This window comes from Castor canadensis, chromosome 10 (assembly GCF_047511655.1).
Source record: "Castor canadensis chromosome 10, mCasCan1.hap1v2, whole genome shotgun sequence".
NCBI classification, from domain to species: domain Eukaryota; kingdom Metazoa; phylum Chordata; class Mammalia; order Rodentia; family Castoridae; genus Castor; species Castor canadensis.
In genome coordinates, this window is record NC_133395.1 from 63,870,143 (window position 1) to 63,896,697 (window position 26,555).

Genomic DNA, 26,555 nt, shown 5'->3' on the forward strand with positions numbered 1-26,555 from the left:
GTGTGTGTTCACACACATTAGATTGTGGTGAATACAGGAAGACTCAGTGTGGCAGAGATGAAAAGCAGTGCTGGTTTAGATGCAGTGATCATCGGGAAAGGCCTCTCTTAGAGGTGAGAGGAGACCGTTTGAGCAGATGAGGCCATGTGGGATCTAGAAAGTCCTCCCCTCAGGGAGAAGAAAGTTAAGAAGGTGAATATGGTTGATGTACTTCCTATACAAGAATGAATATAGAATTCTTAAACTTGTTGGAATCACCATAAGAAGAGGACTAAGCTAGGACAGATGGAAATTTCACAATGAGACACCCTGTATAGCTATCCTAAACAAACAAAAATGTCTTTTTTTTTTCAAAAACAGAGAACAGGAAGACAAAACAGGTCCTGTCTGGGAAGTTGGAACCAGTGGGAGGGGAAGGATAGAAAGAAAGGGAGGGTGAATATAGTGGGAAAAGTATGTACACATGTATATAAACAGAAAAATGAGACCTTTTGAAACTATTCCAGGAACCTGAGGAGATGGATAGAGGAGAATGATAGAGAGGGTATATTCAACAATATAGTGTCAGAATTTTGTAAATGACACAATGTACTCCCATTACAATTTTGATCTTAAAAAAAGAATACAGAAAAAAAGAAAGTCCTCCCCCAAGTCACCCACCCCTAACCAGTCAGACTGCCCTGTAACCAGATTTCAGTGGCACCAAGAGCTTCCTGCATGGCATTCACTGTAATCCTGACTCTAGTTAGTGCACTAGCGCAATTCCATGCCACTGTACTGAGAGCCCAGAAGAGGCTCTCCTGATGTTATAACCCAGACACAGAACTGGGACAGAGCACATGCTCAGTATTGTTTGTCAAATAACACATAAATAGATAAGTAAGCAGACAATTCCCCCAAGAGAATGTCCAGCAAATGTTGGCTGGAGATGGAGAGGTGCTGAGGATGCTGGTGAGACACAGAACAATCATAGGAAAACCTACCACAGGAGTCGGATCCAGAAAAATCTGGAAAGATCTAGAAATGAACACCAATGTTCTGAAGAGGAGACAAATCAAAAAGGACAGAGAGACTGAAGCAGACAAGGAGACAGGCAGGAGAAGACTGAGAGCAGGAGAGTCCCTCCTCCTGAGGACATGGATGACCAGATTGGTTAAACATGACAACATTTTGGGTGACATATTGGGGCTCCCATTCCTTCCCTCCCAGCTATTTAGAAATCGGCAGTAGGAGGTCCAAGGCTGCCCTGGGCAAAAGCCTAACACCTTATTTGAAAAACAAACTGAAAGCAAAAAAACTGGGGACATGGTGCAAGTGGTAGAATGCTTACCTAGCAAGTGTGAGGCCTTGAGTTCAAATCCCAGTACTACCAAAAAGAAAAAAAAAAGACTTGCTGAAGGAAAGCATCAGTCTTTACTAGTAGCAAAGTTTATCTAGAACTGTTGCCCACTCCTCATCCTTATAGAATTGAAGTGTCATGTCTTCCCACTTGGGAGTTTTATAAACTTGAAGAGTCTTTCTGAAATTGGGACCTGTCAGACAAGACAGAATTTCTTCTTAATAAAAATATAGGGTATCAGCTAGAACCTAAGGAATCTGGAAATGGCAACTAAGTCCAAGTTAGCCACATAGGTCAGGCTATTATAAGAAAGCTTAAATGGGAATCGGGCTGGATTCATAAGAAGGACCACAATGTCCTGTGGTACTAGGTATAGCTGTTTAGATAATGGCCTCTCAAGGATGGTCACATCCTAATCCCCATGTTAGAAGTGCCACTCCCAAACAATGATCACAGAAACACGCAGGAGTTGCTCAGCAAGGCAAAAAGAAGTTTTACTTTTTCAGAAGGGTGCAGCCACAGACCATAGGCAGAACACAGTGAGCAGGAAGTCAGCTCAGTTTTTATCTCTTTGCCCCTCACCCTGATGGACGGGTTTGGGTTCACAATCTTTGCAATTGAAAAGGGGGCACATGGGGTAAGGGGGACGTTGAAGCAGCAAGAACAAGAAAATTCTTTTGGGCAATATTCATCTTAAAGCAAGCAGTTGGAGATTAGGACATCTGGCGATAAACAGCTCTTTGTTTGACCCCAAGAACCTTGCAAGGTCAAGCAACATTTCACAAAGCACATAGGCAGCAACTGGGGAGGTTAGCTAGCATCTACACAATGATAGTTTTATATTAACTCCTTTGACAGAAAAGTCCTAACTTTAGTTGATTCTCACACCCAGAACCTGTGAATGTTACCTTATCTGGCCACAGGAAATCTGCAGACTTGATTAAATGAATGATCTTGAGGCAGGAGACCACAGTGTGCAGTTGGGGCTTTGAGGAAACAAGAGGTTGGAGTGATGCAAAGAAGACGTCACCAGCCAAGGAGTGCAGGCAGCCCCTGGGAGTGGGTAAAGCGAGGAAATGATTTCTGCTCTAGAGCCTCCAGAAGGAGCACACCCTGCAAACACCTTGGCTTATCCTAGTAAGACTGATTTAGATTCTTTTACTTCTAGACCTTATGAGAAAAAAATTGTGGAGTTTCCTCAGCTTTTAAACTTGTGGAAATTTATTTCAGAAGCATCAGGAAACTAAGCCACTCCACAAAGGCAATCAGTCTCCTGTTGGAGCCATTTGGCTCCATGTCTGAGAGTGGGCACCAGGAAGTTCTGTGCTGGCAGCCATGTTCTCAGATGCATAGCAACTAAACTAAAGGTCCCGATGCACCTTTATCCATGAAAAAGAAGGCATTTTGTGGTGGAAACTAGAAACTAGTGGCTAAAGAACAGGCTAAAGGCCAGGGGATCCCACCCTTTTTATTTGACATTCTGTCTAAGAATAAGTACATTTTCACCTATTAAAACAGAGACAGGCCAAGCATGGTGATCCATGCGTATAATCCAGCACTCAGGAGGCTGAGGCAAGAGGATCTCAAATTCAAGTCCAGTGTGAGCTACATAATGATAACCTAGCTCTAAAATGAAAATTAAGAAATAATGAAGTAAATAAACTAAGCCAGTCTTGGGAAAGCCAGAGCTGCTAACATTGTGCCCCAGTGACCAGCTGAACCTGTTGACCAACTGGTGGATTCCAGTAAGCCGAGTCAATTAAATCACCTTGGTTTTCTGAATTGACTTTTATCATTTCAGATTTGATTTAGGTCAAACCCCAACAGATACAGCCAGGATTCACCAAGCAGAGTTTAGACCGTGAGGCTTATCACCAGCTTACAAGACATAAAAATCATCCCCAAAGACGTCATCCTTTTCAAACCACGGAATTTTTCAGGCAGGCTGATTGCGTGGTCTTATTAAATGCAAAAGCATACAAAACATGAAGCAAAATAGAAACACCTGGCTTCATGCCCCACATGAAATAAATGCTGGAAATTTTTTTAAAAATTAAAAAAAAAGACTCCAACATCCTTTGTCCTGTTTATTTATTTTTTCTCATCTATAAAAAAAAAATGTATGTGGTGCCTTCACCACACAACATCAGGCTAGATCAAAGATTGAGCTTAGTCTGATGGAGAGTACAGAGCCCTTTACCCTGAGTTTAGCCTCAGAAGAGAATGTTCAAACATGAGAGTTCAAACAAGGCCATGTGTGGGGGGAAAGGTCCATCTAGGGGGATGAGGTTCAATGATTTCATGAAGTTTATTAAATAAATTTCCCGAGCACTTATTTTTCAGTGAAACTTCTGGCTATAGTTGGGTTAGCATAAGCAACAAAATGAACCCTCCCCCCCAAACACTGACATTGGCACTTCAAAAATCATAAAGAGAAGTAGCAAATCATTCCCAGTTTGTTTTCATTCTGGAAGTGCATTGCTTTAAAACTTCTAAGAATGCTGCAGAATTACTAGTTGTTTTCACTTTGTTTTGTTTTGTTTCCTCTTAGGAGTTAAAAAGTACTTGCATTCAAATAATCAGTTTCACATAAATGAAGACTCTAAAAAAACCTGGAGCAATAAAAATGTCATCACACAGGTAACTAATAAATGCCTTTATTCAGTTCTCAAAGTGACCTTAGTCTGGAGTGTCCTTGGCTGAGGTGATGAGGTTCTCCTCATATATCTCCCCATCTTGTTCCCCCCCCAACCCAGGATACACGCATTCGTGGACACGCACTCCCCAAGTGACTGCTATCCAGAATGATGCCAGAATAAATAAGTGAGAAAGGACAAGGTGACTGTATTCTCCAAGACCAAGGGGACACAACTATATGCAAAAATCAAACAGTATGCTAGCGATACAAAGAATGTCTTTTAAATGGAATTCTGGGAGTAGGGGGCGTGGCTCAAGTGGCAGAGCGCTTGCCTAGCAAGCACGAGGCTCTGAGTTCAAGCCCCAGTATAGAAGGAGAAGAAGGAAATTTAATTCTGACTTCATGTGACTATAGATTCATCTAATTCATGAAAAATAGAATTCTGTTCAGACAGTTCCTGAATACAGAAATCCTTACTAGATCAAAAAGAACTTTATGCTTTTGATTACCCTCTTAACTTGGAACAGGGAACTGCATAGCCTTTCAAACACTAGATACTTATCAAGATTTTCTGTGTGAGAATTAGAAAAGAAAACAAAAAGAAAGAAAGAACAACTCCATGTCTTCCTTCTCTAACCAACTGCCTTTGGGAAGCAGAGCTGAGCTTTTGGGATAGGGAAAGACTGCATGGTCCTAAGGCAGGGCCTTTACCCTACTGCCGGAGCATTGGCCTCACCTTCAGCCTAATCCAGCAGCAGAAGTTTCTGGAAAACTTTGAGAAAAGCTAGAGTGAAAGGAGCTGTGTCCTCAACTGTGTTCTGCACAAAAAGAAGGCAAACTCAGGACCTAACCAGCGGGTTTCTGAGCCCATGGAAGGAGGAGCTATGGCCTTGAAAACTGACCCAGAGCTCCACAGAGTGTGAGCAGCCACTTGCACAGGTGTCCGGGATGAGGGCAGGCCAGGTAAAACCAGGAGTGAGCCCTGAAATTTCTGCTCTGAGACACCAACAAGGCTCAACCTCCCAGTTCGCCTGCCTACCATATAAAGAAAGCCAGGCTTGTTTGGGGACGCTACAGATCTGTTTGGCACTAGCTGGGCACCAGCAGGCAGTGCTGAGGAATATGGTTACATCACAATTTCCATCTTTAATTCTACTGAATGCCTCATGCTGCACTGAAACAGGCGCTTCCTCAGGGACATGGCCCCAGGCAAGTCCAGGAACCCTGTTGGAGTCAGGGCACTGTCCGTTTCCAGAGTCTTTCTCGAAGCAGCCACTGCCCTTTGGGGTTCTCTGCCTCATAGTAGTCCTCCCCTGGGGACACCAGGGGCTCCGGTACAAAGAGTTCTGCATCCCATTCCATGTCTTCCCCAGAAAAGTTGAGGAGGATCTGTCTGGAGCTCCCCAGGCTGCAAAAGAGGAATATGGCAGAAGGTTCAAGTTCAGCGTGGCTGCTGGATGAGGGAAGGGGTACCCAGATTACCACTGTTCTTACGGAGAAGATCAGATTATCATCCTCCCACCCCCAGGCCCTGGCCTTGGGAAGGACCAAGGAGTGGATCAAAGGGACTGTGGATGGACCTCAGGTGGGCTTGGTGTGGACTTGAAGGAAAAGGACAAAGGTGAGAGCTGAATTTTGGTTTTACTATGACTTATTATTATGGGATGCTATCTAGGAAACCCTGATTCCTGATTGAGTGGCTGGTGTAGAAGCAAAGGAACCAGCTAGGTGAATCTTACCAGGTCCCTCTGTTGCAGGGACAGGCCTTGGCAGCATGGACTGGGTTGGCCAGACCAGAAGAGAATTTTCTGCACAAGTAGGCAACAGGAGTGTGGGGCTTGGCGATGGTAACTAGTCTGGGAAGAAGAGGATCTAGAGAGAAGGAGGCCAAAGGAGGTGATGGCAAGATGATCCCAAGTAGCCTGACCAGAAGGAAGTGCTCTACCACAGAGCCCAGCCAATACCTTCAAAGTCATGAGCAATTGAGCAGTTTGCGCCTCCTTCCTTCTGGGTGCTCTGCTCTGTTCATCCCTGAACTCTCGTTAAGGATCAGTGGGCTAAGGAGGTGGGCCAGAGAGAAAGGAAGGCGATGCAGAACTGAAGCAAGCTCCAAACAGGGGACATCAGTGAACCAGGCTAGAGTACAGACTAGGAAGAAATATTTTTCTAACTAAATCCTCCCCTCAACCTCTATAATTACACAAGAATAATTTTGGCATGAAGGATGGCGCCTCAAAGCACTTTAAGAACCACCCTCAGAGTGCAGGACATTAAGCCCAAACACTTACTCTTTTTTGCGGGCTTTCGGCTTAAATTTCAGGGTGTTGAATGCCCCTTCCACAGCCTTGGGCAGGTAAATGGGGTGTCTCTCGAGCCTCCTCTGAGTGCCAATGGTCCTGCGTTCCGTGCTCCTTCGAAACTGGCTGTCTGTGGTGTGTCCAGCATGCACAGCTATGTCCTCAGAATGTCTGCGTGGGGCCCGCAGGATCCAATTGGAATGCAAGCTGTGTTCCCGGGAGCTGGTGGCCACTGGAAGAGAGAGGCAGGGGCCTGAGCAGTGAGGCTGGCTACACAGAGGGGCAGAAGGCAAAGGAGAAGCCTGATGGGCTGGGAACTCACAGTGGATGGGTAACAACCACACTCATCACAATGAATTCTTAGAGGCCCAGTGCAAGAATAGCATGGAATATTCTTTATATTGAAAATGAGGACAGAGATCTGTATTTATTGGCTTGGAAAGGTTCACAAGATGTATTATATACTGTTAAGTTAAAAAAATCCTATTTTTACTAGAAATAGATGAATGGATGAATTAATTAAAATAAAGAAGTATGTTTGTGAAGAAGAACGAAATGTTATCATTCGCTGGTAAATGGATGGAATTGGAGAACATCATTCTGAGTGAGGTTAGCCTGGCCCAAAAGACCAAAAATCGTATGTTCTCCCTCATATGTGGACATTAGATCAAGGGCAAACACAACAAGGGGATTGGACTTTGAGCACATGATAAAAGCGAGAGCACACAAGGGAGGGGTGAGGATAGGTAAGACACCTAAAAAACTAGCTAGCATTTGTTGCCCTTAACGCAGAGAAACTAAAGCAGATATCTTAAAAGCAACTGAGGCCAATAGGAAAAGGGGACCAGAAACTAGAGAAAAGGTTAGATCAAAAAGAATTAACCTAGAAGGTAACACACACGCACAGGAAATTAATGTGAGTCAACTTCCTGTATAGCTATCCTTATCTCAACCAGCAAAAACCCTTGTTCCTTCCTATTATTGCTTATACTCTCTCTTCAACAAAATTAGAGATAAGGGCAAAATAGTTTCTGCTGGGTATTGAGGGGGTGGGGGGAGAGGGAGGGGGCAGAGTGGGTGGTAAGGGAGGGGGTGGGAGCAGGGGGGAGAAATGACCCAAGCTTTGTATGCACATATGAATAATAAAACAATAAAAAGGAAAAAAAAGATTGTTGAAAAAAAAAAAAGAAGTATGTGTGTTGAAAATCCTTTGCAAAGATCATATACCCAAAGGTTAACAGTGATGATTATCTCTTCATGCAGTATTACAGTTCACATTTTTTATTTCTTTCTTTATATTTTAGTATATTGCCTGATTAATTTGTTATTATGCGAAAAATTATTTTCTGATACATACATTATTACCAAAAAAGTAACCACGTCAAGACAATAGTTGTTTTCATTAAAAGATTATAATTGTGATCCTCGGTTGGATTTTGCCATCCTTTCAGCAATACCCTGAATTTCCCAGGCCCCAGACTTGGGGAAAGGGCTACTGTTTGTCAGGGGCTGAAGTTGCTCCAAGAAGAGGAGGACAGGCAGACTTCCTGCAGGTAGAATAAAACTGGGGATAGGGGGTAACCTTCTGTGAAGTCCCATAGAACCCCATTTGTAACCCCAAATCTCATGCCTTTGTGCCTGCTGAGGCCAGAACAATAACAATAACCACAAGCTTGTTATCCTCTAAGCATTAGATAAAACTCTGAAGAATTACTTCATTATGGCACCAAAAGATGTTACCTTAGTATCAGGGGCTATTGATCCTCTGAATGAAATCATCATTAAATGGTACCACGAGGGGTAAATTAATTGAAGAAATTGACAGTTTTGGAATGTAAAAGTGGGCTTGACTCATGAACAGGTTGGAATTTTGGCTCTCCACCAGGACAGCACCAGTGATAAGCCTTGGTAAGAAGAGAAGCAAGGCCTCAGTCCCACCCTTGTTCCCTCCCAAGGCGTCCAGATGGGCCTGGGCAGGGACCCTGGACCTCTTCTGCCCTATATAGCACCCACTGCCTAGCTTAGGTAGGGTCAGAGCTGGATCTTCAAAATTCTTTCCTTTTCTTTTTTAAAAGATTGTGGGCAAGTATACATAACATCAAATGGCCCATCTTAGCCAATTTAACTGTGCCATTCGATAATGCTAAGTGCATTCACATTGCTACATAAGCAATCTCCAGAACTTTTACATCAAAACTAAAACCTTCCTGGTTAAACAACTCCCCATCAATCAGTTCTCTTTCTTTAATCATTTCCCTATTTCTTTCCCTCCTAGGGTCTTAGGAAAATTCTACCCCTCAGTTGTTGTAAGTGCACCACAGGGAAATTTTTGTCCACACGGCGCCCCCAAGTGTTGGAAGCATAGACGGTAGGGGTTGGCATCAGGGACAACTACAGCAAAAGGTCCCCAAAGAAATCAAGCTCAAGGGCTGGGGCAGGGTAAGCAGGAGCAGAGTTCCCTGCTTAAAGCAGGGAGGTGGATTCCATCCACCCCCAGACCCACCCCCTCCAGCCACCGTGTTCCAGGTACCTTGTGTAGGACTCACCATCGAAGTCCACATCTTCATTCGGCTGGTTTGCCTCAGTAGCCCGTGGCCGTCTCTCTGTCTCCAGCTCTGCAATGATGGAGTCAAAGAAGGCAATGGCCTCGGCTACATCAGCACTGAACTGAGAGTATTTCTTTGAGGTTGATTTCTGCTGAAGGTGAAGGACAGAGACAGTTGCTTGGGCCAGTTTCTGAGTGCCCTCATGCACGTAAACAAAAAACACTGGAAAGGATTAAATGCTACTAAAACTAAATGAATGAATTTGTGAGGTTTCAAAGGGAAATGTGATAGCAAGCTAGGGCAATCAACCATGGTATCAATCAATGGATGAATGGGTAGACAAAATGCAGTGTGTACATGCACAATGGAATATTATCCAGCCATAAAAAGAATGAAGCTCTGTCATTTGCCACAACATGAATGGAACTGGAGGCCATTATGTAAGTGAAGTAAATCAGATACAGCAAGACAAATACTGCATGTTCTCACTCATTTGTGGAATCTAAAAAGTTGATTTCATGGAAATAGAGCTAGAATAGTGGCACTATAGGAAGGGAAGGGATGAGGGGAGATCGAAAGAGGTCAGCTAATAGCTCCAAAACACAGTTAAATAGGACTACTTCTAGAGTTCTACAGCACAGAAGGGTGACTACAGTTTAGAATTATTTATATATATTTTATAAAGAACTAGAAGAGTTTGAAGGTTCCCAACATAAAGAGTGATAAATGCTTAAAGAGATGGAAATGCTAATTACCTTGATTTGATCATTACGTATGTGTACTGTCACACTGAATTGTCACATTGTATCCCACAAATATGTACAGCTGTTATGTGTCAATTTAAAAAATTAAAGGTAAATTTGATTAAGTGCCCTATGGAAGAGAAGCAGCTACTCTAGATCCATAATGGCTGTGGGTTTCTATTATCTCAAGGAGAGAGAGTAAAAGGACGATAACATCTACTTCTTTCTTTGTCACAGATTTGTCATCAGACATTAGACAAAATCATTAGTCTTTCTCTGCCTTGCTCCCTGATGATAAACAGCCGTAGAAGATGGGACATTTCCTTAGGGAGGTGATAGGAGGCTCACGGTAGGACAAAGAGGATAATTTATGTTGAAAATACTCTTTAAAGGTTGTCAGTTTGGAAAGTAGCCAAATATGGGCTCCAGTCATGGAATAAATTAAGAAATTTTAGTATGATTGTTTGAAAAGTATAAATAATAATAAAATACAAAGTTGAAAGAATCTATTCAATGTCTAACCAAACTCCAGGCTCTGTGCTGATTTGTTCTTCCTCATCTCAATTTATCATCTTCTTCAACACAACCCACAACACTTGAGGGCAACTGACATCTTGGAAGTCCAGGCACCATGATGGGCTCCCTGAAATACTCCCAGTGAAAAGACATAACCAATATGCGAACCAAAAAAAAAAACTCTCTGAGGAATTCAGAAAATAATGGAACTCAGGGAGAAACAAAAGGGATGATATTTGTTAGCATGGGCTATTTTGATCAAACGCAGAGTTCTTTTATTTTATGTGGGCATTTTGGAAGTGGTACTTAGGGATGGTATCAAAAAATGAATAGGATTAAATTATAGACTGCCATGTTGGAAAATAAAAGGATGTCATCTCTATGTGTGTACTTTATTTTTGTGATATGTATGTGGTTTGTACTGCTAAAAAACACTTTTTAATTAGAGGGTTCTTTTCCTTTTTAAATTGTAAAGAGCTTTCTTAGAAAGAAATATTGAAGGGCCACACATACACCTGAATCTTTTCTATTAAAAGTGGAAGACTGGGTTGGGGTGTGCCTCAAGTGGTAGAGCTCTTGCCTAGAAAGTACAAGAACCTGAATTCAAATCCCAGTATCACATCCCAAAAAGGTGGAAGAATTTTCTTATGTATTATCTAGATCCATTCAAAGAGCCCACTAAAGTGAAAGCAAAGAGAGGGAAAAGGAGGAGCCCTAAGGACAAAGAGAGCAAGAAAGACCATCCTCCCTCCTGGAAGAGATTTCTCAAAGTTTCTGACAACTAGAAAGTTGTAGAAGTAATTGACACCACAGAGCAAAGGAACCAGCTCCCAGAATGTCATGGGTGGAGGAAGCAGCTAAGAAGGGGACAGTTTGACTCTCAAAAAGCAGAGATGCTCTGGACTTGGTGACATCAGGTAACCAAGGGCTATAAGTGGAAAATGGGACCCAAAATCCAAGGGACTGGTTGGAAGTCTGTGTGAGTGCAGGAGGCTCAACCAATAGGCTTCCTTCTTGCAGGCAGGTAACAGAGGGTCCATGCCAGAGGCAAGCCCATACTCTCTTATCCTCCCTGTGTTTTCTTGTGCTGCTTTCTTCACCTTCAAAATGAGATGGATGTTCACACTAACAGACGCCTGTTCATCCATCCAGACATAGCTGAGGCAGCTCTTACTCCAGGAAGCCCACCACTCTCTTGGATTAAGTTTCCTTCCTCTAGTTCCTGGGGTTTTCAGTACCTACCCAAATTCCACCTACCATTTCAGATATTTTTTTTGAGAAGCAGGGGAGAAAGAAATAAAGAATGGAGAAGGCTGCAGAATTCCTTTGGGGACAAAATAAAAATGGATACTAGTTTATAGTAATGCAAGGTCCATGGGGTTTTTCTCTATGCCAAACCCATCTCCTTATGGAGTGGATGTCTCTTAAGTGTCTAGAAGGTGACTGCAATCAGTGTTTAGCTTAATGTAAGGGCCTTGATCTTGCTATGTGTGTCATATCCTTTTTCATGGAGGTCACTCTACAACTGATCTAAGTGATTCAGTCATAAATGTCTCTGGGAAGTAAACTTTGGCCAGTAGCTCAAAGCAGTCTGACTCACTTGCTTTTGTTTGTTAAAGGGTTTAGAAGAGAGCTGGGCATGGTGGTTCATGCCTGCAATCTCAGCTACTTGGGAGGCAGAAATCACGGTTCAAGGCCAGGCAGGCCAAAAAGCTAGCAAGATGCTATCTCAATAAACAAACCAGGCATGGTGGCACATGATTTGTAGTCCCCGTTACTAAGGAGACAGAAGTAGGAGACTCTTGGCTTTTTGCCTCAACCTAGGCAAAAGCCCTATCTGAAAAACAAACTAAAGCAAAAAGGACTTCAGCATGGCTTAAGTGGCAAAGTACTTTCCTAGCAAACATGAAGCCCTAAGTTCAAACCCCAGTATGAAAAAGGGGGGGAAGGGTTAGAAGAGAGTCAACTTTGGTGTCTTAACTACTACAGGCTAAGAACAAAATTAACATGCTATAATTGTAGGTTCATATAACATTGTCCTGTGGTCTCTTGTGAATTTCCTTGAGCATTATCCTGCTAGAATAACATTTACAAATTTAAAAAAATTAACTACTAACATAGAAATCACCACCTTTATCACTGAACTCCCTTCATCAAAGCCAGTGGACCTGTCTCTTGCACCTGCTCATTTGTTGGTTATTCCAAATATTCAGTCATGTTGCTTATTTCTAAAACTTCAAGCTACAGGAGCCAAGACCCTGGTCTCCTCTCTGCTCTGCATGGCAATGACTGCCATCCCAGGATCATCCCAAATTCAGACAGGTGAGCTCCTTGGCCAACACTGAAGAACCTGCTATTCTGGACCCCACTCTTGGGGTCTCTGCTAGGTCATTCAGCATGTTATCATTATGAAACTTGTTCCTGTTAGAAGAACCTTGGATCCTGGTGTGGCTGGGGAGTGAGTCATTGGTGGCATACTGGTGACATCATTTGTAATGTTCCCATATGTGCCATCACAACAAAAGGCTTTTCCCTGCTTGCCCAATTACCTTCACTGGTTCAACTCCTCCCCAGATCCTTATGGAATTAGGTGGGGGCATAAACACAAATGAATAAGCAAATTGCTTTCTTGTATGTAGACTTGCCTTCCTTCCCTGTAAACAAAAGCCCCAATCCCTTGACCTATTCTGAGAGCCCAGTCCTAGAAGGTAACCATGGTATTTACCTCCCTCATTGTTGCCAGGGTGACTCTGTAAGAGTGGTACCCAACCCCAGCTGCATTTAGACAATATCTGTGCCTGGCCTTTCTCCAAACCAAACCAATGAATACAGAGTATCAAATGACTTTAATACTTAGCACTTAAGAACTACCACTCTGCAGGAGCCTAAGGATGAGGAGGGTGAAGAAGGGGAGCCCACAAATCCTTACCACAATGTCTGATTTGGGGTGAAAAAACTCAAATTCTGTTACCAGGGACCCCACCCAGAAGGGCTTGACTCTGGGGGTACCAAAGGACCAGATACAATAACTTGCCATGTTGAAAGTCTAATTAACAGAGCGAGAAATGATGGTGAAGCAAGAAAGGAATTTATTCTCTGTTTAGTCAAAACCAAAAGATGGTCTAGAACTCTGTCTTCCCTGTGTAGAGGAAAGTTCCAGGATTATATAGGGAAGGGACAAAAGCAGGGTGCCAAGAGGTATGCAGATGTATGTATGCACTTCTAGTTCTTTGGTTTCCCCTGGAATAAGAGGGGAGGAGGTCGACACAGGCAGGTTCCACTCCCAGCAAGAGATGAAGCTAAAAATCTCACACATTCCAGCTAGGCACAATGCCCAAACCAGAAAAAAAAAAGAAAGAAAGAAGCTGAGAAGGAAAAGGCAACTTATAGAGAACCGGTTAGAAGAGATGGGTGCTTCTTTAAATCCTCTAATTTTAAAGTAGCCCCTGTTAAAATACCAGTCTTACTCCTTGGCTTTGTAAGAGTGGACAGGAGTATCTCCATGATGACCACGCATGAGAGATAGGACCCAAGGAATCAGGATACAGGTCAGTGAGGACAGACAAAAGCTCCTGGACTAAGGGGCCCAGTATCCTTATGTCATTGTGTACCTCCTAATGCTTGGCACACAGAGAGGTCACCCTGCTCCTGGCACCTTACCTGGGTAGGAGAACATCCACCCCAGGGGTCCACCTTCCTAGTCCCGTACCTTACCTAAGTCACCTGCTGGGCAGGCATCTCTTCTGCTTGTATCGGGCTGATTGGTTTCCCGAGACCTCAGCTCTCTGGTGGTTTCAAGAAAAGTCACTGAATTCTGGTTATCTAGGGTCCGTTGTTACAAGGATGGGAGTAATATTCTTTCCAGTTCTCTATAACCTGAGCAAAAACTGACAGCCTCTCCAATTCAAATCAAATATTATGTCTTATACTTAACTTCTTTGAGTTTATTTATATTTGTATCTTTTACCTTGAAAATCTTCACTCCATATGACATTAACAAAATTATGTACTTTATCTTACTATAAATAATCATTTCAAAATCACAGTATCAATATTACCAACATTAGCCCACTGAATGCAATTTAAAACTGTGTATCTTTGCATAAGAAAGGGACTAAAGTAGAAGGGAGAAAAATGGAGGGAGGAACCAATTCAGGATATAATACATACATCCAGGGAAATGTCATAATGAAGCTCCCTGTATAGCTATCTTATACAAAGAAAAATGTCTTATTTTCAAAAACAGAGGACAGGAAAGTAAAGCAGATCCTGTCTGGAGGTTGGTACCAGTGAGATGGGAGAGGATATAAGGAAAAGTGTAGGAGGGCGATTATGGTGGCATATTATGTACTGATGCGTGAAAATGGGAAAATGAGAGCTGGTGAAGCTATTCTAAGAATGAGGGAAGGGGGATAAAGGAGAATGATGGAAGGGGTGAATTTAACTAAGATACATTGTAAGCACTTTTGTAAATGTCACATTGTACCCCTAGTACAACAATAATATGGTAATAAAAATAAAATAAATTTTTAAAGAAAATAAAATTGTGTGTCTTTGTCCTCCACATGTATAACAGAAATTCCATTTTAAGGTCTCTTGAAATAATTCTTTTTTGTGTGATTATGCTGTTGACTTGGTAATCACTTAGGTTCATATGCTCCAGTTGGTTTTCAAATTTTAGGGATTTTTTTAAAATTTTGATTTAATGCTTTAAAAGTATATAACAATATGCCTGGTTGCAAATCTGATACTCTAACTAACACTCAGGAGAGTTTGTTTCTAGGACATCCTCTTCTCCTTGTTTTCTCAATTCTTTCTTTAGTGTTTTATACATCTTTCCATCATTCCTTTTGGGAAATATAAGTAAGCATGTAAGCTGGGTATGGTGGTTCATGCCTATAATCCCTGCACTCAAGAGGCTGAGGCAGGAGAATCATGAGTTCAAGGCCAGCCTGGGCTACACAGCAAGATTTGTCTCAAAAACAAAAACAAAACAAGCATGAATTTCCATTTGTATTTATCTACTTTTTTGAAAAGGAAAAGGGATAATATGATATACACTGGGGGCATTGCTTTCTTCACTCTTTGCATCCAAAGGATTACTCCCTAGCTTTACCTAGAGAGCATCCTCAGCCTCATATTAGCTGCATAAAACAAATGACGCTCCCTCCCCATTCATGGATCTTTGCATTACTGGCAACCTTCTGCTACAACAATTGGTGCTGCAATAAACAGTCACGTGGATATGCTATTTTTAACTGTGCCAAGTAATATGCTAGTTGAGGGTAGAGCTTCATGTTAAGTGCCAGCTTACTTTGATAGCTTTAAAGAGAGGATGGTAAGTAAACATCAAGTGATCTGGCAAGTTAGTTAAATAGGGTTTGATTAAAAAGAGCTTCTGCTGTACACTATAAATTACACTTTAATGTCTCCAAATGAATTTGGTGGTGATTTTTTTCATATCAAAGGTTAATCTGTAAGTCAGGGACTTTTCAAGGTACTGGCTCAATTCTAGTTTTTTCTGCCTTCCCAAGTTCCATGGAGCTTTCTGACCTACATTCTTGGTGGCTCCTCTTGTTGCACTGACATTGGATCAGAGTTCAGGACTCAGTCTAATGTCACAGGAAAACATACTTTACAAAGCTGCGGTTATGCAAACTGGGATGTCAGTCATTAATACCCCTGGGTAAAACCCAAAATAGCCCGCCCTCCCTGAACTCAGAACTCCAGGCAAACTTGGATCGCTTCCCTCCCTACCTGGACTATTTTCTAGCATAGAACATTGAAATACATCCTTTTTTTTTTATTATTCATATGTGCATACAAGGCTTGGGTCATTTCTCCCCCCTGCCCCCACCCACTCCCTTACCACCCACTCCGCCCCATCCCTCTCCCTCTCCACCCCCTCAATACCCAGCAGAAACTATTTTGCCCTTATTTCTAATTTTGTTGTAGAGAGAGTATAAGCAATAATAGGAAGGAACAAAGGTTTTTGCTGGTTGAGATAAGGATAGCTATACAGGGCATTGACTCACATTGATTTCCTGTGCGTGGGTGTTACCTTCTAGGTTAATTCTTTTTGATCTAACCTTTTCTCTAGTCCCTGGTGCCCTTCTCCTATTGGCCTCAGTTGTTTTTAAGGTATCTGCTTTAGTTTCTCTGCGTTTAGGGCAACAAATGCTAGCTAGTTTTTTAGGTGTCTTACCTATCCTCACCCCTCCCTTGGGTGCTCTCGCTTTTATCATGTGCTCAAAGTCCAATCCCCTTGTTGTGTTTGCCCTTGATCTAATGTCCACATATGAGGGAGAACATACGATTTTTGGTCTTTTGGACCAAGCTAACCTCACTCAGAATGATGTTCTCCAATTCCATCCATTTACCAGTGAATGATAAGATTTCGTTCTTCTTCATGGCTGCATAAAATTCCATTGTGTATAGATACCACATTTTCTTAATCCATTCGTCAGTGGTGGGGCATCTTGGCTGTTTCCATAACTTGGCTATTGTGAATAGTGCCACAATAAACATGGGTGTGCAGGTGCCTCTGGAGTAACCTGTGTCACAGTCTTTTGGGTATATCCCCAAGAGTGGTATTGCTGGATCAAATGGTAGATCAATGTCTAGCTTTTTAAGTAGCCTCCAAATTTTTTTTCAGAGTGGTTGTACTAGTTTACATTCCCACCAGCAGTGTAAGAGGGTTCCTTTTTCCCTGAATCCTCACCAACACCTGTTGTTCCTGGTGTTGCTAATGATGGCTATTCTAACAGGGGTGAGGTAGAATCTTAGTGTGGCTTTGATTTGCATTTCCTTTATTGCTAGAGATGGTGAGCATTTTTTCATGTGTTTTTTGGCCATTTGAATTTCTTCTTTTGAGAAAGTTCTATTGAGTTCACTTGCCCATTTCTTTATTGGTTCATTAATTTTGGGTGAATTTAGTTTTTTAAGTTCCCTATATATTCTGGTTATCAGTCCTTTCTCTGATGTGTAGCTGGCAAATATTTTCTCCCACTCTGTGGGTGGTCTCTTCAGTTTAGAGACCATTTCTTTTGATGAACAGAAGCTTTTTAGTTTTATGAGGTCCCATATATCTATGCTATCTCTTAGTTGCTGTGCTGCTGGGGTTTCGTTGAGAAAGTTCTTATCTATACCTATTAATTCCAGAGTATTTCCTACTCTTTCCTGTATCAACTTTAGAGTTTGGGGTCTGATATTAAGGTCCTTGATCCATTTTGAGTTAATACTGGTATAGGGTGATATGCATGGATCTAGTTTCAGTTTTTTGCAGACTGCTAACCAGTTTTCCCAGCAGTTTTTGTTGAAGAGGCTGCTATTTCTCCATCATATATTTTTAGCTCCTTTATCAAAGACAAGTTGGTTATAGTTTTGTGGCTTCATATCTGGGTCCTCTATTCTGTTCCACTGGTCTCCATGTCTGTTTTTGTGCCAGTACCATGCTGTTTTTATTTATTGCTTTGTAATATAGTTTGAAGTCAGGTATTGTGATACCTCCTGCATTGTTCTTTTGACTGAGTATTGCTTTGGCTATTTGTGGCTTCCTGTGTTTCCATATAAATTTCACGGTAGATTTTTCGATCTCTTTAATGAATGTCATTGGAATTTTGATGGGAATTGCATTAAACATGTAGATTACTTTGGGGAGTATAGACATTTTTACTATGTTGATTCTACCAATCCATGAGCATGGGAGATCTCTCCACTTTCTATAGTCTTCCTCAATCTCTTTCTTCAGAAGTGTATAGTTTTCCTTGTAGAGGTCATTCACATCTTTTGTTAGGTTTACACCTAGGTATTTGATTTTTTTTGAGGCTATTGTAAATGGAATTGTTTTCATACATTCTTTTTCAGTTTGCTCATTGTTAGTGTATAGAAATGCTAATGATTTTTCTATGTTGATTTTATATCCTGCTACCTTGCTATAGCTATTGATGATGTCTAGAAGCTTCTGAGTAGAGTTTTTTGGGTCTTTAAGGTATAGGATCATGTCATCTGCAAATAGGGATATTTTGACAGTTTCTTTACCTATTTGTATTCCTTTTATTCCTTCTTCTTGCCTAATTGCTCTGGCTAGGAATTCCAGTACTATGTTGAATAGGAGTGGAGATAGTGGGCATCCTTGTCTGGTTCCTGATTTTAGAGGGAATGGTTTCAGTTTTTCTCCGTTAAGTATAATGCTTGCTGTAGGTTTGTCATATATAGCTTTTATAATGTTGAGGTACTTTCCTTCTATTACTAGTTTTCTTAGAGCTTTTATCATGAAATGGTGTTGGATCTTATCAAAGGCTTTTTCTGCATCTATTGAGATGATCAAGTGGTTTTTGTCTTTGTTTCTGTTAATGTGGTTTATTACGTTTATTGATTTTCATATGTTGAACCACCCATCCCTGGGATGAAACCTACTTGGTCGTGGTGAATAATCTTTTTGATGTGTTGTTGAATTCAGTTTGCCATTATTTTGTTGAGGACTTTAGCGTCAATGTTCATTAAGGAGATTGGCCTATAGTTCTCCTTTTTGGAGGTGTCTTTGCCTGGTTTTGGGATGAGTGTAATAGTGGCTTCATAAAATGTGTTTGGCAGTTTTCCTTCCCTTTCTATTTCGTGGAACAGTTTAAGGAGGGTTGGTATCAGTTCTTCTTTAAAGGTCTGATAGAATTCAGCAGAGAATCCATCAGGTCCTGGACTTTTCTTTTTGGGGAGACTCTTGATTGCTGCTTCAATTTCATTTTGTGTTATAGGTCTATTCAGGTGATTAATTTCCTCTTGGTTCAGTTTTGGATGGTCATATGTATCTAGAAATATGTCCATTTCTTTAAGATTTTCAAATTTATTTGAATATAGGTTCTCAAAGTAGTCTCTGATGATTTCCTGGACTTCCATGGTGTTTGTTGTTATCTCCCCTTTTGTATTCCTGATTCTACTAATTTGGGTTTTTTCTCTCCTCATTTTAGTCAGGTTTGCCAGGGGTCTATCGATCTTGCTTATTTTTTCAAAGAACCAACTTTTTGTTTCATTAATTCTTTGTATGGTTTTTTTGGTTTCTATTTCATTGATTTCAGCTCTTATTTTTATTATTTCTCTCCTTCTATTTGTTTTGGGATTTGCTTTTTCTTGTTTTTCTAGGAGTTTGAGATGTATCATTAGGTCATTGATTTGGGATCTTTCTGTCTTTTTAATAGATGCACTCATGGCTATAAACTTTCCTCTCAGGACTGCCTTAGCTGTGTCCCATAGGTTCCGGTAGGTGTGTTTTCATTTTCATTGACTTCCAGAAACTTTTTAATTTCCTCTTTTATTTCATCGATGATCCATTCTTCATTAAGTAATGAGTTATTTAGTTTCCAGCTGTTTGCAGGTTTTTTGTCTTTACTTTTGTTGTTGAGTTCTACTTTTACTGCATTGTGATCAGATAGTATGCATGGTATAATTTCTATTTTCTTATATTTGCTGAGACTTGCTTTGTGCCCTAGGATATGATCTATTTTGGAGAAGGTTCCATGGGCTGCTGAGAAGAATGTATACTGTGTAGAGGTTGGATGAAATGTTCTGTAGACATCAACTAGGTCCATTTGATCTATTGCATATTTTAGATCTTGGGTTTCTTTATTGATTTTTTGTTTGGATGATCTATCTATTGATGATAATGGGGTGTTAAAGTCTCCCACAACCACTGTGTTGGCATTTATATATGCTTTTAGGTCTTTCAGGGTATGTTTGATGAAATTGGGTGCATTGACATTGGGTGCATACAGATTGATGATTATTGTTTCCTTTTGGTCTATTTCCCCTTTTATTAGTATGGAATGTCCTTCTTTATCTCGTTTGATCAATGTAGGTTTGAAGTCTACTTTGTCAGAGATAAGTATTGCTACTCCTGCCTGTTTTTGGGGGCCATTAGCTTGGTAAATCTTCTTCCAGCCTTTCATCCTTAGCCTATGCTTATTTCTGTTGGTGAGATGGGTCTCCTGTAAGCAACAAATTGTTGGATCTTCCTTTTTAATCCATTTTGTCAAGCGGTGCCTTTTGATGGGTGAATTAAGTCCGTTAACATTAAATGTTAGTACTGATAGGTATGTGGTGATTCCTGTCATTTAGTTGTCTCAGTTGTTTGAAGGTTTGATTGTGTGTACCTAAGTTGAGGTTACTCTCTACTTTCTTGCTTTTTCTTTTCCTGTGGTTTGGTGCTGCCTGTCTTTTCATGGTTAAGTTGGGTTTCACTTTCTGTGTGCAGAATCCCTTGAAGAATCCTTTGTAGTGGTGGCTTTGTGGTCACATATTGTTTTAGTTTCTGCTTATCATGGAAGACTTTTATTGCTCCATCTATTTTGAATGATAGTTTTGCTGGGCAGAGTATCCTGGGGTTGAAGTTATTTTCATTCAGTGCCCGGAAGATCTCACCCCACGCTCTTCTTGCTTTTAATGTTTCTGTTGAGAAGTCTGCTGTGATTTTGATGGGTTTACCTTTGTATGTTACTTGTGTTTTCTCTTTTACAGCCTTCAATATTCTTTCCTTAGCTTCTGAACTTGTTGTTTTAATGATGATATGTCATGAGGTAGTTCTATTTTGATCTGGTCTGTTTGGTGTCCTGGAGGCCTCTTGCATCTGTATGGGAATATCTTTCCCTAGATTTGGGAAATTTTCCGTTATTATTTTGTTAAATATATTACGCATTCCCTTCGCTTGCACCTCTTCTCCTTCTTCGATGCCCATGATTCTCAAGTTTGGTCTTTTGATGGAGTCGGTGAGTTCTTGCATTTTCTTTTCACAGGTCTTGAGTTGTTTAATTAATAGTTCTTCGGTTTTTCCTTTAATTACCATTTCATCTTCAAGTTCTGAGATTCTGTCTTCTGTTTGTTCTATTCTGCTGGATTGGCCTTCCATTTTGTTTTGCAGTTCTGTTTCGTTCTTTTTTCTGAGGTTTTCCATATCCTGGCTGTTTTCCTCTTTAATGTTGTCTATTTTTGTCCTGAGTTCATTTATCTGTTTATTCATCATGTTCTCTCTTTCACTTTGGTGTTTATACAGTGCTTCTATGGTTTCCTTTATTTCTTCTTTTGTTTTTTCAAATTCTCTATTTTTGTTGTCTTGGAATTTCTTGAGTGTCTCCTGTACATTTTGGTTGACCCTATCCAGTATCATCTCTATAAAATTCTCATTGAGTACCTGTAGTATGTCTTCTTTAAATTATTCTTGTGGGCTTCATTGGGTCCTTTGGCATAGTTTATCTTCATTTTGTTGGAGTCTGGATCTGAGTACCTGTTTTCTTCATTCCCCTCTGGTTCCTGTACTAATTTTTTGCTGTGGGGAAACTGATTTCCCTGTTTTTTCCGTCTTCCCGTCATTGTCTTTGGTGTTGTTAATGTCCCAGTACTGTGTGCAATTAAGTATTTTCTAGCTTGTAATTATAACAATGGTAATATTTAGAATGGAAGGGTGATCTGAGATGGAAAGCAAGAAGTTAAAGAAATGGGAAAAACAAATACACAGACTGGAGGGAGAAAACAGAACAAGGTATCAGACAAGAATGTTTCAAAGGTATAAACAGGGAGCTTTAGTGTACTAATCGACAGTAAGCTGAACAGACATTAGAGAGACAGAGAGAGGATTGAAAATCAAAAATAAAAAAAAAGATAAGAATAAAAATAAAAAGTAAGTAAATGAAAGAAAAATCTATGTATAAAAATGTATTAAAATAAAATGAAAAAATAGAAAATTTAAAAAAACAAAAAAACCAAAAAACCAAAAACCCTCCAAGTTCAAATGCAATGAAGTTTCCATCTTAATAATTTGGGTGTCTGTCTCAGTCTCCAATCCTGGAGATGGTGCCTCAGATGTTGTTCTGTAGTTGTCTCATCAAAGGGAATGCATAAAGTAGAACAAAACTACACATACATGCACAAAAAAAAACCCACCAAGTGTACCAAGTTCAAATGCTATACAGTTTCACTAAGTTTTTCAGCTTGCAGGTGCAATTTGGTTGTTCTCTCATCAAAGGTAGGGAGACAAAGAAAAAAAAGTCTGGAGACAGTTCTGAGAATGGTATCTGCAGCTGTGGCTTGCCTGCCTGCTGCTGTCAGCCTGTTGTTGCGGGAGGCGTTATTTATGTAGATCTCTGGGGTGAGCTTAGCACTCACCTGGCCCTGCAGGCTTTGTTTGCTCAGATTTCTCCTGTGCGGGAGCCTCTGCTACAAGCTTTCCCCTTTCCAAGCACTGGGAAAGGTGACACTGCACCCACGTTCTCAGGCCTGCGTGTTTATTTCCAGTTCCTGTGGGAGGTGGGTCTTCCCCCTCTCCTGTGGAGTTCTCCTCCCACCTTCACTTTCACAAGCTTTCCTGCTCCTGATTACTGGGCAGTGCTTCTGCTCCTGCCGGCCACCATGTTTGTTTACAGCTCACGTGGGAAGTGGGTCTTCCCTCCTCTCCTGTGGAGTTTTCCTCCTTCTGCCACTCTCACAAGCTTTCTCACTCCTGGTTGCTGGGCACACACCCCTGCTCCCGCCAGAGGCTCTCCAGCCAGACCGGCTTGTTTATTTACAGTCCTGGGAAGGATTCCCTTCCCCCAATCTTCAGTGCTCAGTGTGCCCCACCCTCTCTCCTGAGTGTCTTTATTGTTCTTATTGCTTATTAGTCAGTTTCTCTTTTTTCCCTAGGTGGAGGTCAGTCTGTCCAGGGGGCTATGCTGCTCTGGCCCAGGCTTGTCTGTGGGAGTACCACGGTACTGCAAAGCTCACCTGGTCCATGTCTTCCCAAGCCGTCTGGGCGCCGGCGACTGGCGGCCCAGGGGCCCTCCTTGTTTCTCCGTTTAACGTGAAGTGGAGATTCTCTGTGCTGGTTGGAGGTGTGGAGGGGTCAAAGTTATGCCTCTTCTCAGTGATTATGCCTGCAAAGTGTGTCTCCAGGGTCTCTCTAAGATATCACTATAGGAAGCTCGCTTTCTGCTTCCTCCCTCCAGCCCCCATCTTCGGTATCAAAATACATCTTTGGAAAGGGGGAATGTAATGCAATCTGCTTCCTGGTTCAGCTGGGCTCCAGCTGAGATAACAGTGTCCCTTTGCATTGTCCCTGCTATAGCCCCAGGACAAGGAACATCTTTAGGAGCATCTGGACTTGCTGCTGACTCGACTCACTTGACTTTCACAGATAACCTTCTATGGCCTTAGGGTTATCATTTTCCAAGCCTCTCTCACCTTCGCCCTACCCCAGGCCTGGGCCTTGAACTACTTTTCCCAGATGGAATCCCTTGCATTTTTCTAAACCAAACACCATGGTATTTCTCACTTTGATTGCTGCATCCCTAAAGACAATTTCTAATAATTTCCATATTTCCTATCAGTCTGCCTTCCCACCTGGCTTCACCTGTCCTGTGGTTCTAGGCTGTCCCATCCTCCAATTGTCTATTTTCTTCTGAGTTCTGACAATATTTGTCTGTAAGAGATATTAATTCTACAAAGTGACTCTCTTGCTTTAGACAGCAATATTCTTTAAGAAAGTAGGGTGAGGGGACATTCTAACCCATTCTAAACCATCCAACACCAAGGAAGCCATAAGCATCCAGTTCCCATCCCTCTCCTCCTTCTCAATGTCGCTTCCCTCCTCAAAGGATCAGCTTATATATTCCCTCCTCTATGAAGATTTTGTTGATTGCAGCATGGACCCAGGCATGCTTTTCTATGCATATATTCTGTCTTGTTGCACAGGTCCACCTGCCACATGTCATGAGATACCCTCCACAGCCCTACACTAGACCAGTGATTCCAAACCTCTTCCTTGAGAAGACTTTGTCAAATAACACTCAGAAATGCAGTATCATTTCTTTTGATGGATGCTTCTTAACAGCTGCTCTATGTATGGGATAGACTGTAGGATATTGGCAACTCCCAGAATTCTAGTTGTAATTCTGCCCACTTCCCTTTCAATGAAATTCACCACACCCATGTAGTTCAGGCTATGGTGTTGAGAGTTGCTGCTTCCAACTATGGGCTGCATTTGGGGTAACTTACCATCTTTTCACCTGTGAACATCAATATCGACTTCAGTGCTTGACATGGATAAAACTACTTATTGAGTGAAATACAGAACATTGCCTAATGTTTATGTTCTCCAGCCAATTTGAGTGTTGCTAATTTATACTTTGGTATTTAACTTGACAAATTTTAAGAACTATACACAGATGTTCCTCAGCTTACAATAGGATTGTGTCCTGTTTAGACCACTATAAACTGAAAGTATCTTAAGTAGAAAATGCACTTAACACACCTAACCTACAAGCCTTGCAGTGTAGGTAGCCTATCTTACACATACTCAGAATGCTTGCATTAGCTTATAGTTAGACTGAATCATCTAACACAAAGCCTATTTCATAATAAAGTGTTGAATATCTCATGGAAATTATTGAAGACTGTGCAGAAGATGAAAATCATAATAGCCACAACAGAACACTTTCTCTTCACTATGAAGACAAAATACCAGATTTGAACTGTCATGAGCTGTGGACCACCTGTACTTCTTATTTCTGTGGAGTACTGGTAATAGTCTCCTGGGCTGGTAATACCTGGCAATCTGAATATCAATAATGATTATGTAATTTCCAGGGCCAAATGTGGAATTGGTCTGGATTAGGAAGATGGTTTTACTATTGGATCATTCAGCTGGGTGAAATGAGGTATGAAACAGCTTAAATTAATCCACAAAAATCTAATATTATCAAAAGAAGAATTTCAGAAGAAACCTTGTAAGTCCCAAATAACGCATTTTCTTTGCCATTCCAAGGACTAGAGATTCAGAACGAAGTCACAAGTAGTAATTATCTTATCCCCTTGGCATTACAGCCATTAAGGAAATAGGTACTTACAATTGAATGGGGTTTTATGAAAAAAGAATGAGACTTCATAAAATAAGAATTATAGATATTAACAGTAAACAACTTAGAAAAAAGTACATCCACTGCATTTAAATACACACATACAAATTTTCAATGGCTAAGCTAAATGGTAGCCTTTCCAAGGCTGAAGAAAGTCAGTGAAGGAGACAACAGAGCTGAAAAAAATCAATGCAAGAGATAAAAAGAAAAAAGAGAAACTAACTAGACCTTGGTAATATCTACTATAAACAGACATTATCAATCAACAAAAAAGACTTCTGTGACCAAATGTAGGGGGCATCTCCCCACACATGAAGAACTGAGCAATCAGTTCTGTAGCAAACAGCTGGGTGTTTGCTAATTCAATTCTGAAGCTATCTACCTGGAGATAGCATCAGATCCCACAGGTAATGGGCTCAGTCCCCAAAAAGCACCCCTCACACTCCAGCTGGTTTTTACCTGTGCTTCTGACCGGCTGTAAATCAGGTTCCCCAATTTCCTGCTTGGGTTCGATGAATTTGTTACAGTGGCTCGAGGGACTCAAGGAAACATGTTTACTGATATTACAAAGGCTGTTTCAGGGCTGGCAGTGTGGCTCACGTGTACGAGGAAAAGCAGCCCCCATGTCCTTTTGGGGGCACCACACTCTGGACCCTCTATGTGTTCTGCTATCTGGAAAGTTTCTGAACCTAGTCTTTAGGGGGTTTTATGGTGGCTTCATTACCTAAGCAACATTGATTAAGTCATTGGCCCCTGGTGATCAGTTTAACCTACATCCCTTCCCCCGTGCCCAGAGGTTGGGTAATGGGGCTAAAGATCCCAAACCTTCAAGCTGCCTTGACCTTTCCTGTAACCAGCCTGAACCGCCTATGGTTCCCAGTCATCAGCCTACTCATCAGCACACAAAGACACTGCCTTAGTGAGTCCAAGAAGTTTTAAAAATGAAATATAAATTTCATAGTGTCACATATATGAAAGGACCCTTTTAAAATCAATGACTTTTAGCCAGGTGCTGGTGGCTCACACCTGTAATCCTGCTACTTGGGAGGCTGAAATTGGGAGGATTGTGGCTCAAGGCCAGTCCAGACAAATAGTCCCTGAGACCCCATCTCCAAAATAACCAGAGCAAAATGGATTGGAGGTATGGCACAAGTGGTAGAGTGATTGCTTTGCAAGCACGAAGCCACAAATTCAAACCCCAGTTGCACCAAAAACAAACAAACAAAAAAATGACCCTAATTTTAGACCCCATTAATCACAGCTCTAGGGGTCTCTGTTTAAAGATGCCTTACAGACCACAGTAAGATTTATTTGTAATGTTTAATAATTGCTTAAAATGAGTTAAGTTTTTTCACCTTTGAAACTTTGGCTTAAGAAAACTAGTTAGTGAGAAATAGTTTGTTTACAAAAACTAACACACACTTACACACACACACACACACACACACACACACAGATTTCCAAATTTAGTGAATAAAAATACAGGATGGCAGTTAAATTTCAATTTCAGATAAACAATGGATAATTTTTTAGCTTAGCTATGTGCTAAGCCAGACATAGTGTTACACCACTGTAGTACCAAGTGCTCAAGAGGGTTAGG

At 41.2% G+C, this 26,555-nt stretch overlaps 1 protein-coding gene across 1 annotated transcript in view; it reads right to left on the reverse strand.

Moving 5' to 3' along the window:
- Nucleotides 1-3,941: 3,941 nt before the first annotated feature.
- The window catches only part of C10H13orf42 (chromosome 10 C13orf42 homolog), a 32,584-nt gene continuing 9,970 nt past the window's right edge, over nucleotides 3,942-26,555 (reverse strand). Inside the window, exons 2-4 of the mRNA XM_074042826.1 lie at nucleotides 8,821-8,968; nucleotides 6,266-6,506; nucleotides 3,942-5,385 (exon numbers count right to left, since the gene is read on the reverse strand). Coding sequence (XP_073898927.1) covers nucleotides 5,211-5,385; nucleotides 6,266-6,506; nucleotides 8,821-8,968 — 564 coding nt within the window. The 3' untranslated portion in view covers nucleotides 3,942-5,210. The remainder of the gene's footprint in view (nucleotides 5,386-6,265; nucleotides 6,507-8,820; nucleotides 8,969-26,555) is intronic.